The sequence below is a fragment of the Aythya marila genome (genome assembly GCF_965140915.1).
Source record: "Aythya marila genome assembly, chromosome: Z".
Taxonomy (NCBI): domain Eukaryota; kingdom Metazoa; phylum Chordata; class Aves; order Anseriformes; family Anatidae; genus Aythya; species Aythya marila.
The window spans coordinates 10,623,823-10,634,368 of record NC_139080.1 but is presented as its reverse complement, the minus strand read 5'-3'; the positions used below and the strand labels follow the sequence as shown (position 1 = coordinate 10,634,368).

Sequence of the window (10,546 nt, the reverse complement as noted above, 5' to 3'; positions counted from 1 at the left end):
GTGGCCAGAAGGTGAGGGAGCATGCCCTTGCTGGCTCACCCACACGGCACAGCCCACAGCCACGCTGTGGTTGGTGACGTCCTGATGGCGTTGAGGACACGGGCCCCCACCCTGAGGACAAGGGTGGCCCTTCTGGAAAGCGTGGTTCTGGTGTGCAGCTGATAGGGAGCCACGTGAAAGGGCCGGCCCTGGGGTGCTGCAGCCAGCCACGGAGCCCTGCTGGCATCCAAAGTGTTGGGCGCTGAGGAGTTGGGTGCTGAGGAGTTGGGTGCTGAGGAGTTTGGTGCTAAGTTGTGTGTTTATATGTCAAGGTTTTGGTCGAGAACTTGGGTGCTGAGGTGTTGGGAGCTGAGGTGTTGAGTACTGAGGAGTTGGCACTGATAAGTTGGTTACTGAGGTGTTGGGTGCTGAGGACTTGGGTGCTGAGTAGTGGGTTTATATGTCAAGGTTTTGGTTGAGAACTTGGGCGCTGAGGAGTTGGGTGCTGAGGAGTAGGGTGCTGAGGAGTTTGGTGCTGAGGAGTTGGGTGCTAAGTTGTGTGTTTGTTTATATGTCAAGGTTTTGGTTGAGAACTTGGTTACTGAGGTGTTGGGTGCTGAAGAGTTGGGTGCTGAGTAGTGGGTTTATATGTCAAGGTTTTGGTTGAGAACTTGGGTGCTGAGGAGTTGGGAGCTGAATTGTTGGGCACTGAAATGTTGGGTACTGAGGAGTTGGGGGCTGAGGAGCTGGGTGCTCTGATGTTAGGTGCTGAGATTCTTGGGTACTGAGGTGTTGGGTGCTGAGGTGGTCGGCACTGAAGTGTTGGGTACTGAGAACTTGGGTGCTGAGGGTGCTGAGGTGTTGGGTGCTGTGAAGTTGGGTTTACGTGTCAAGGTTTTGGTAGCAGGGGGCCATACGTGTGGCTTCTGTGAGAAGAATCCAGAAGCTGCCCCATGTCACGTAAGGGCCCCGCTGCTGACCAGAGCCGAGCCAATAAGCGCTGTTGGTTGCACCTCTGTGAGAGCAGATGTAAGACAGGGAAAAATAAAAAATAGAAAAAGAAGCTGCACCTCAGAGCAGCTGGGACAGTGAGAGGAGTGAGGAACAGCCTTGCAGGCACTAAGGTCAGTGGAGGAGGAGGGGGAGAGGCGCTCCAGGAGCTGGAGCAGAAGTCCCCTGTGGCCTGTGGTGAGGACTATGGTGAAGCAGGACCTGTAGCCCGTGGAGAGGAGCCCGCGCAGGAGCAGGTGACCTGGCAGGAGCTGCTGCCCGTGGGGGAGCCAGGTTGGAGCAGTTTTCTCCTGAGGGATGGACCCCGTGGTACGTACTGATATCAGGAGCAGTTCTGGAAGAGCTGCTGCCTGTGGGCAGCTGCCGCCAGATCAGTTCAGCAAGGACTGCATCCCGTGGGAGGGACCCCACAGCACAGGGGACGAGAGTGACCGAGAAGGAGCGGCGGAGAAGAAGCGCTGTAGACTGACCATAAGCCCCGTTCCTTCATTCCCCTGCGCCGCTCTGGGGAATGAGGTGGAAGAGGGTGGTTGGGGGGGAGGTGCTTTTGGTTTCTTTCCTTTGTTTCTCACTTCTCTAGCTTGTTACTACTAGGCAATAAATCTTACTGTCTCCCTATGCTGAGTCTGGTTTGCCCATCACGACAACTTTTGAGTGATCTCCCGGTCCTTATCTTTACCCTTGAGCCCTTTTCATCGTGTTTTCTCCCCCTTTGCCTTTGAGGAGGGGGAGTGAGAGAGGCGTTGTGGTGGAGCTCAGCTGCCCACCCGAGTGAAACCATCCCAGGAGTTGGTGCTGAGGAGTTGGATGCTGAGGTGTTGGGCATTTGAAGAGTTGGGTGCTGAGGCACTGGTGATCAGTTTGGTAGTATCAAGTGAAAGGCAGAGTGAAAGCACTCAACCCCAGAACCACAGAAGCCCGTAGCCAGATGTGCTGCACGCCCATGACGGCATGGCTCGGCACAGCTCAGCTCGGCACAGCTCAGCTCAGCACAGCTCAGCACAGGCCCCCAGCAGCCCTCACCTTCCCGGCGGCAGCGGGGTGGAGGCCAAGCAGGGCCAGGGCGAGCAGGAGGCAGCAGCGGAGGCTCCCCATGATCGCACTGCCGCGGCCAGGCTCTGCCTGCACAGCTGCGGCCCCGCTCAGCCCCGTTTATAGTGGCGGGGGCTGTGCGGTGCCTCTGGGCCTCCTGCCAAGGGGCACCCGGTGGTGACGGGCCACTGCCTGTGGTGGCACAGGGCACGCCGTGACATGGGTGCCACTGCTGGTGCCACCGTGCCACGGGGTGGGCGTCAGGGCCCGGGGACGGGTGATGGGAGAGGCAGTGGGACACCACGCGGGGGGGACACGGGAGCCAGGGCTCACACATAGCCCAAAGGGACAGGAGGTGACAGGAGCCAGAGGTGTTTGCAGTAAAGCTTTATTGTGAGGAGAGGCAGGGGCATTGGCCATGCCCAGGTGTTGTCACGCAATCACAGAGTCACAGAGTGTTCTGGGTTGGAAGGGACCTTACACACCACCTAACTCCAACCCCCTGCCATGGGCAGGGACACCTCCCACCAGCCCAGGCTGCCCCCAGCCCCATGCAGCCTGGCCTTGAGCACTGCCAGGGATGGGGCAGCCACAGCTGCTCTGGGCAGCCTGGGACAGGGCCTCACCACCCTCTGGGTGAAGAATTTCTTACGAATACATGTATCTAATCTAAATCCCCCTTCTTACACTTTAAAGCCATTCCCTATCACCCCCCAGCACAGAGTCCCACCCCAGCTCTCCTGTAGCCCCCTTCAGGTGCCACAAGGCCTCTAGAAGCCAGTGGCCAGCCTTGGGACCCCCACGGGGCCAGCCTCGCTCCATCTCTTATGGCAGGCGGGTGAAGTTGTCGGTGCCGGTCCTGCAGGGACAGAGCAGGAGACGTCAGGCAGGAGGCACGGGGCCACCACGTCTCTCCCTAGGCCCTGTGCCTCTGCTCCGGGCTCACCTGGTGGCATTCCAGTCGTCAGCGATGCTGTTGACGTGTGACCGCAGGAGCCACATGGTCTTCAGGACCTCCTTGCCCTCCGTGTCCACGAAGCACTGGCCCGTGAAGACGGCGGTGGTGTCTGCGGGGAAGGGCAGGTGAGGGGAGCGTGGCTGGGTCTGGGCTCCTTGGCCCTGGGGACAGCTCGCTCGGGCTGTCCCTGCCCTCTGGCACACTCAGGAACTTCGGGAACACCACAGACACACGCTGGGTGGGGAATGCACTGAGAGCAGCCCCGAGGAGAAGGGCCTGGGGCTGTTGGTTGATGAGAAGCGGGACATGGGCCAGCAACGTGTGCTTGCTGCCCCGTGTCCTGGGCTGTACCAACACAGCGTGGGCAGCAGGGCGAGGGAGGGGATTGTCCCCCTCTGCTCTGCTATCGTGGGACCCCTTTGTCAGGGGGTGGAGGGATAGGACAAGGGGAACGGCTTGAAGCTAAGAGAGGAGAGATTTGGATAGGTGGTAGGAGGAGATTCCTCACCCAGAGGTGGCGAGGCTCTGGGGGCAGGCATGGGGGACCAGTGGGGACATGGGAGGGGATGGGGGAGCTCTGGGGACACCAAAGGTGGGGAGCCCTAGGGCATGCTGCATGAAGGGCAGGAGAGCCTCAAGGCTGGCACACGGCAGGGCTGCCGAGCATCAGGGCACCACAGGGGAGGGTAGAGCGGAAGGAGAAAGCACAGGGAGTGGATGGGAGCACCAGGGACAGCACAAGGAGAGGAGACGAACCTGTAAAATTCCAGTTGACAGTGAAGCCAAAAGTGGGCTGTGTCTTGATGTGCTGGATTCCCACCAGAGGTGATGCTTTGATATCTTTTGTCGTCGTCATCACAGGCGTGTGGTAGGTGCCGGTGAACTCGCCGTTGCTGTTCACAGCCCCGATGGTCATGTCGGAGCCCTGGTCGTTGATCCAGCGCCCGGTCAGCACGCACTGGGGCAGAGAGGGCTCAGCACCGGGCAGGAGGCAGTCAAGGAGGCCCCCAGGGGCACAGTCCCACTACCCATCCCCAAACCCATCCCCATCCCCTTACCTGGTCAGCAGAGAGGCCGGGGGCCAGCAGGGCCAGGCCGAGCAGCAGCAGGAGGGAGGTCGTCGGCACCATCTCTGCAGAAGGCGGACGGGCGGCTGTGCTCCTCGCAGGGCTCCCTCGCCTTTTTATTGCCACGGGGCTGCAGGTGGCAGCTCTGCCCAGGCTTGGGTTGTGCAATCGGGGCGGTTCCACCATGAAGGGGCCATTCCCACCCCTACAAGATTTGGGATTGGAATTCTGAAAATCTGATGTTGAAACTGTGCTTCCTTGCTGGTGTTTACCAAGAGCCTTGCGGGGGAGCTGGCATCATGGAGGCTCAAACAAGGAAAATACTTTCTGGGGAAGACACTCCCTCCCTCCTGCTGCCCCTTGTTTGCACCATGGCCATTCCCAGGTTACACAGGGACTACCCGGTGATATCAATGCCATATTCTGAGCTGCCTGGTGGAAAAGGACCTGGGAGTGATGGTGGATAGTTGGCTGAATATGAGCCAGCAGTGTGCTCAGGTGGCCAAGAAGGTCAAGAGCATCCTGGCTTGCATAAGAAACAGTGTGACCAGCAGGGCTAGGGAGGTGATTGTCCCCCTGTACTCGGCTCTGGTGAGGCCGCACCTCGAGTACTGTGTTCAGTTTTGGGCCCCTCGCTACAAGAAGGACATCGAGGTACTTGAGTGGGTCCAGAGAAGGGCAACGAAGCTGGTGAGGGGCCTGGAGAACAAGTCCTCCGAGGAGCGGCTGAGGGAGCTGGGCTTGTTCAGCCTGGAGAAAAGGAGGCTCAGGGGTGACCTTATTGCTCTCTACAGATACCTTAAAGGAGGCTGTAGCGAGGTGGGGGTTGGTCTATTCTCCCACGTGCCTGGTGACAGGACGAGGGGGAATGGGCTTAAGTTGCGCCAGGGGAGTTTTAGGTTGGATCTTAGGAAGAACTTCTTTACTGAAAGGGTTGTTAAGACACTGGAACAGGCTGCCCAGGGAAGTGGTGGAGTCACCATCCCTGGAAGTCTTCAAAAGATGTTTAGATGTAGAGCTTAGGGATATGGTTTAGTGGGGACTGTTAGCGTTAGGTCAGAGGTTGGACTCGATGATCTTGAGGTCTCTTCCAACCTAGAAATCCTGTGATTCTGTGATTCTGTGATTCATGTGCGTATTTCGGTCAGGAAGGATGCGTAGTTTTGTGCAGTGAGGGTGGTCCTGGCTCAATATCACTCCCGTGTGCTGCTCCAGCACGGAGGATGTGGCCAGAAGGTGAGGGAGCATGCCCTTGCTGGCTCACCCACACGGCACAGCCCACAGCCACGCTGTGGTTGGTGACGTCCTGATGGCGTTGAGGACACGGGCCCCCACCCTGAGGACAAGGGTGGCCCTTCTGGAAAGCGTGGTTCTGATGTGCAGCTGATAGGGAGCCACGTGAAAGGGCCGGCCCTGGGGTGCTGCAGCCAGCCACGGAGCCCTGCTGGCATCCAAAGTGTTGGGCGCTGAGGAGTTGCGTGCTGAGGAGTTGGGTGCTGAGGAGTTGGGTGCTGAGGAGTTTGGTGCTAAGTTGTGTGTTTATATGTCAAGGTTTTGGTCGAGAACTTGGGTGCTGAGGTGTTGGGAGCTGAGGTGTTGAGTACTGAGGAGTTGGCACTGATAAGTTGGTTACTGAGGTGTTGGGTGCTGAGGACTTGGGTGCTGAGTAGTGGGTTTATATGTCAAGGTTTTGGTTGAGAACTTGGGTGCTGAGGAGTTGGGAGCTGAATTGTTGGGCACTGAAATGTTGGGTACTGAGAACTTGGGTGCTGAGGGTGCTGAGGTGTTGGGTGCTGTGAAGTTGGGTTTACATGTCAAGATTTTGGTAGCAGGGGGCCATACGTGTGGCTTCTGTGAGAAGAATCCAGAAGCTGCCCCATGTCACGTAAGGGCCCCGCTGCTGACCAGAGCTGAGCCAATAAGCGCTGTTGGTTGCACCTCTGTGAGAGCAGATGTAGGACAGGGGAAAAAAAAAATAAATAATAAAATAAAATAAAATAAAATAAAATAAAATAAAATAAAATAAAATAAAATAAAATAAAATAAAATAAAATAAAATAAAATAAAATAAAATAAAATAAAATAAAATAAAATAAAATAAAATATTTCTGCACCTCAGAGCAGCTGGGACAGTGAGAGGAGGGCACGCTGTGGTTGGTGACATCCTGATGGCGTTGAGGACACGGGCCCCCACCCTGGGGACAAGGCTGGCCCTTCTGGACAGCTTGGTTCTGATGTGCAGCTGATAGGGAGCCACGTGAAAGGGCCGGCCCTGGGGTGCTGCAGCCAGCCACGGAGCCCTGCTGGCATCCAAAGTGTTGGGCGCTGAGGAGTTGGGTGCTGAGGAGTTGGGTGCTGAGGAGTTTGGTGCTAAGTTGTGTGTTTATATGTCAAGGTTTTGGTCGAGAACTTGGGTGCTGAGGTGTTGGGAGCTGAGGTGTTGAGTACTGAGGAGTTGGCACTGATAAGTTGGTTACTGAGGTGTTGGGTGCTGAGGACTTGGGTGCTGAGTAGTGGGTTTATATGTCAAGGTTTTGGTTGAGAACTTGGGCGCTGAGGAGTTGGGTGCTGAGGAGTAGGGTGCTGAGGAGTTTGGTGCTGAGGAGTTGGGTGCTAAGTTGTGTGTTTGTTTATATGTCAAGGTTTTGGTTGAGAACTTGGTTACTGAGGTGTTGGGTGCTGAAGAGTTGGGTGCTGAGTAGTGGGTTTATATGTCAAGGTTTTGGTTGAGAACTTGGGTGCTGAGGAGTTGGGAGCTGAATTGTTGGGCACTGAAATGTTGGGTACTGAGGAGTTGGGGGCTGAGGAGCTGGGTGCTCTGATGTTGGGTGCTGAGATTCTTGGGTACTGAGGTGTTGGGTGCTGAGGTGGTCGGCACTGAAGTGTTGGGTACTGAGAACTTGGGTGCTGAGGGTGCTGAGGTGTTGGGTGCTGTGAAGTTGGGTTTACGTGTCAAGGTTTTGGTAGCAGGGGGCCATACGTGTGGCTTCTGTGAGAAGAATCCAGAAGCTGCCCCATGTCACGTAAGGGCCCCGCTGCTGACCAGAGCCGAGCCAATAAGCGCTGTTGGTTGCACCTCTGTGAGAGCAGATGTAAGACAGGGAAAAATAAAAAATAGAAAAAGAAGCTGCACCTCAGAGCAGCTGGGACAGTGAGAGGAGTGAGGAACAGCCTTGCAGGCACTAAGGTCAGTGGAGGAGGAGGGGGAGAGGCGCTCCAGGAGCTGGAGCAGAAGTCCCCTGTGGCCTGTGGTGAGGACTATGGTGAAGCAGGACCTGTAGCCCGTGGAGAGGAGCCCGCGCAGGAGCAGGTGACCTGGCAGGAGCTGCTGCCCGTGGGGGAGCCAGGTTGGAGCAGTTTTCTCCTGAGGGATGGACCCCGTGGTACGTACTGATATCAGGAGCAGTTCTGGAAGAGCTGCTGCCTGTGGGCAGCTGCCGCCAGATCAGTTCAGCAAGGACTGCATCCCGTGGGAGGGACCCCACAGCACAGGGGACGAGAGTGACCGAGAAGGAGCGGCGGAGAAGAAGCGCTGTAGACTGACCATAAGCCCCGTTCCTTCATTCCCCTGCGCCGCTCTGGGGAATGAGGTGGAAGAGGGTGGTTGGGGGGGAGGTGCTTTTGGTTTCTTTCCTTTGTTTCTCACTTCTCTAGCTTGTTACTACTAGGCAATAAATCTTACTGTCTCCCTATGCTGAGTCTGGTTTGCCCATCACGACAACTTTTGAGTGATCTCCCGGTCCTTATCTTTACCCTTGAGCCCTTTTCATCGTGTTTTCTCCCCCTTTGCCTTTGAGGAGGGGGAGTGAGAGAGGCGTTGTGGTGGAGCTCAGCTGCCCACCCGAGTGAAACCATCCCAGGAGTTGGTGCTGAGGAGTTGGATGCTGAGGTGTTGGGCATTTGAAGAGTTGGGTGCTGAGGCACTGGTGATCAGTTTGGTAGTATCAAGTGAAAGGCAGAGTGAAAGCACTCAACCCCAGAACCACAGAAGCCCGTAGCCAGATGTGCTGCACGCCCATGACGGCATGGCTCGGCACAGCTCAGCTCGGCACAGCTCAGCTCAGCACAGCTCAGCACAGGCCCCCAGCAGCCCTCACCTTCCCGGCGGCAGCGGGGTGGAGGCCAAGCAGGGCCAGGGCGAGCAGGAGGCAGCAGCGGAGGCTCCCCATGATCGCACTGCCGCGGCCAGGCTCTGCCTGCACAGCTGCGGCCCCGCTCGGCCCCGTTTATAGTGGCGGGGGCTGTGCGGTGCCTCTGGGCCTCCTGCCAAGGGGCACCCGGTGGTGACGGGCCACTGCCTGTGGTGGCACAGGGCACGCCGTGACATGGGTGCCACTGCTGGTGCCACCGTGCCACGGGGTGGGCGTCAGGGCCCGGGGACGGGTGATGGGAGAGGCAGTGGGACACCACGCGGGGGGGACACGGGAGCCAGGGCTCACACATAGCCCAAAGGGACAGGAGGTGACAGGAGCCAGAGGTGTTTGCAGTAAAGCTTTATTGTGAGGAGAGGCAGGGGCATTGGCCATGCCCAGGTGTTGTCACGCAATCACAGAGTCACAGAGTGTTCTGGGTTGGAAGGGACCTTACACACCACCTAACTCCAACCCCCTGCCATGGGCAGGGACACCTCCCACCAGCCCAGGCTGCCCCCAGCCCCATGCAGCCTGGCCTTGAGCACTGCCAGGGATGGGGCAGCCACAGCTGCTCTGGGCAGCCTGGGACAGGGCCTCACCACCCTCTGAGTGAAGAATTTCTTACGAATACATGTATCTAATCTAAATCCCCCTTCTTACACTTTAAAGCCATTCCCTATCACCCCCCGGCACAGAGTCCCACCCCAGCTCTCCTGTAGCCCCCTTCAGGTGCCACAAGGCCTCTAGAAGCCAGTGGCCAGCCTTGGGACCCCCACGGGGCCAGCCTCGCTCCATCTCTTATGGCAGGCGGGTGAAGGTGACGGTGCCGGTCCTGCAGGGACAGAGCAGGAGACGTCAGGCAGGAGGCACGGGGCCACCACGTCTCTCCCTAGGCCCTGTGCCTCTGCTCCGGGCTCACCTGGTGGCATTCCAGTCGTCAGCGATGCTTCTGACGTGTGACCGCAGGAGCCACATGGTCTTCAGGACCTCCTTGCCCTCCGTGTCCACGAAGCACTGGCCCGTGAAGACGGCGGTGGTGTCTGCGGGGAAGGGCAGGTGAGGGGAGCGTGGCTGGGTCTGGGCTCCTTGGCCCTGGGGACAGCTCGCTCGGGCTGTCCCTGCCCTCTGGCACACTCAGGAACTTCGGGAACACCACAGACACACGCTGGGTGGGGAATGCACTGAGAGCAGCCCCGAGGAGAAGGGCCTGGGGCTGTTGGTTGATGAGAAGCGGGACATGGGCCAGCAACGTGTGCTTGCTGCCCCGTGTCCTGGGCTGCACCAACACAGCGTGGGCAGCAGGGCGAGGGAGGGGATTGTCCCCCTCTGCTCTGCTATCGTGGGACCCCTTTGTCAGGGGGTGGAGGGATAGGACAAGGGGAACGGCTTGAAGCTAAGAGAGGAGAGATTTGGATAGGTGGTAGGAGGAGATTCCTCACCCAGAGGTGGCGAGGCTCTGGGGGCAGGCATGGGGGACCAGTGGGGACATGGGAGGGGATGGGGGAGCTCTGGGGACACCAAAGGTGGGGAGCCCTAGGGCATGCTGCATGAAGGGCAGGAGAGCCTCAAGGCTGGCACACGGCAGGGCTGCCGAGCATCAGGGCACCACAGGGGAGGGTAGAGCGGAAGGAGAAAGCACAGGGAGTGGATGGGAGCACCAGGGACAGCACAAGGAGAGGAGACGAACCTGTAAAATTCCAGTTGACAGTGAAGCCAAAAGTGGGCTGTGTCTTGATGTGCTGGATTCCCACCAGAGGTGATGCTTTGATATCTTTTGTCGTCGTCATCACAGGCGTGTGGTAGGTGCCGGTGAACTCGCCGTTGCTGTTCACAGCCCCGATGGTCATGTCGGAGCCCTGGTCGTTGATCCAGCGCCCGGTCAGCACGCACTGGGGCAGAGAGGGCTCAGCACCGGGCAGGAGGCAGTCAAGGAGGCCCCCAGGGGCACAGTCCCACTACCCATCCCCAAACCCATCCCCATCCCCTTACCTGGTCAGCAGAGAGGCCGGGGGCCAGCAGGGCCAGGCCGAGCAGCAGCAGGAGGGAGGTCGTCGGCACCATCTCTGCAGAAGGCGGACGGGCGGCTGTGCTCCTCGCAGGGCTCCCTCGCCTTTTTATTGCCACGGGGCTGCAGGTGGCAGCTCTGCCCAGGCTTGGGTTGTGCAATCGGGGCGGTTCCACCATGAAGGGGCCATTCCCACCCCTACAAGATTTGGGATTGGAATTCTGAAAATCTGATGTTGAAACTGTGCTTCCTTGCTGGTGTTTACCAAGAGCCTTGCGGGGGAGCTGGCATCATGGAGGCTCAAACAAGGAAAATACTTTCTGGGAAAGAAGACACTCCCTCCCTCCTGCTGCCCCTTGTT

At 58.2% G+C, this 10,546-nt stretch overlaps 2 protein-coding genes across 2 annotated transcripts; both read right to left on the bottom strand.

Moving 5' to 3' along the window:
- Window positions 1-2,400: 2,400 nt before the first annotated feature.
- Window positions 2,401-4,149, bottom strand: LOC309890127 (avidin-like). The gene is made up of 4 exons (XM_082783700.1): window positions 4,039-4,149; window positions 3,737-3,938; window positions 2,969-3,089; window positions 2,401-2,881 (listed from the first exon to the last, which is right to left on the bottom strand). The coding sequence occupies exons 1-4, from the start codon at window positions 4,108-4,110 to the stop codon at window positions 2,848-2,850; spliced, it is 429 nt and encodes a 142-aa protein (XP_082639826.1). The 5' UTR covers window positions 4,111-4,149; the 3' UTR covers window positions 2,401-2,847.
- Window positions 4,150-8,531: 4,382 nt separating this feature from the next.
- On the bottom strand, window positions 8,532-10,280 carry LOC309889978 (avidin-like). The gene is made up of 4 exons (XM_082783294.1): window positions 10,170-10,280; window positions 9,868-10,069; window positions 9,100-9,220; window positions 8,532-9,012 (listed from the first exon to the last, which is right to left on the bottom strand). Exons 1-4 carry the CDS (start codon window positions 10,239-10,241, stop codon window positions 8,979-8,981), a joined length of 429 nt encoding a protein of 142 aa, XP_082639420.1. The 5' UTR covers window positions 10,242-10,280; the 3' UTR covers window positions 8,532-8,978.
- Window positions 10,281-10,546: the final 266 nt, after the last annotated feature.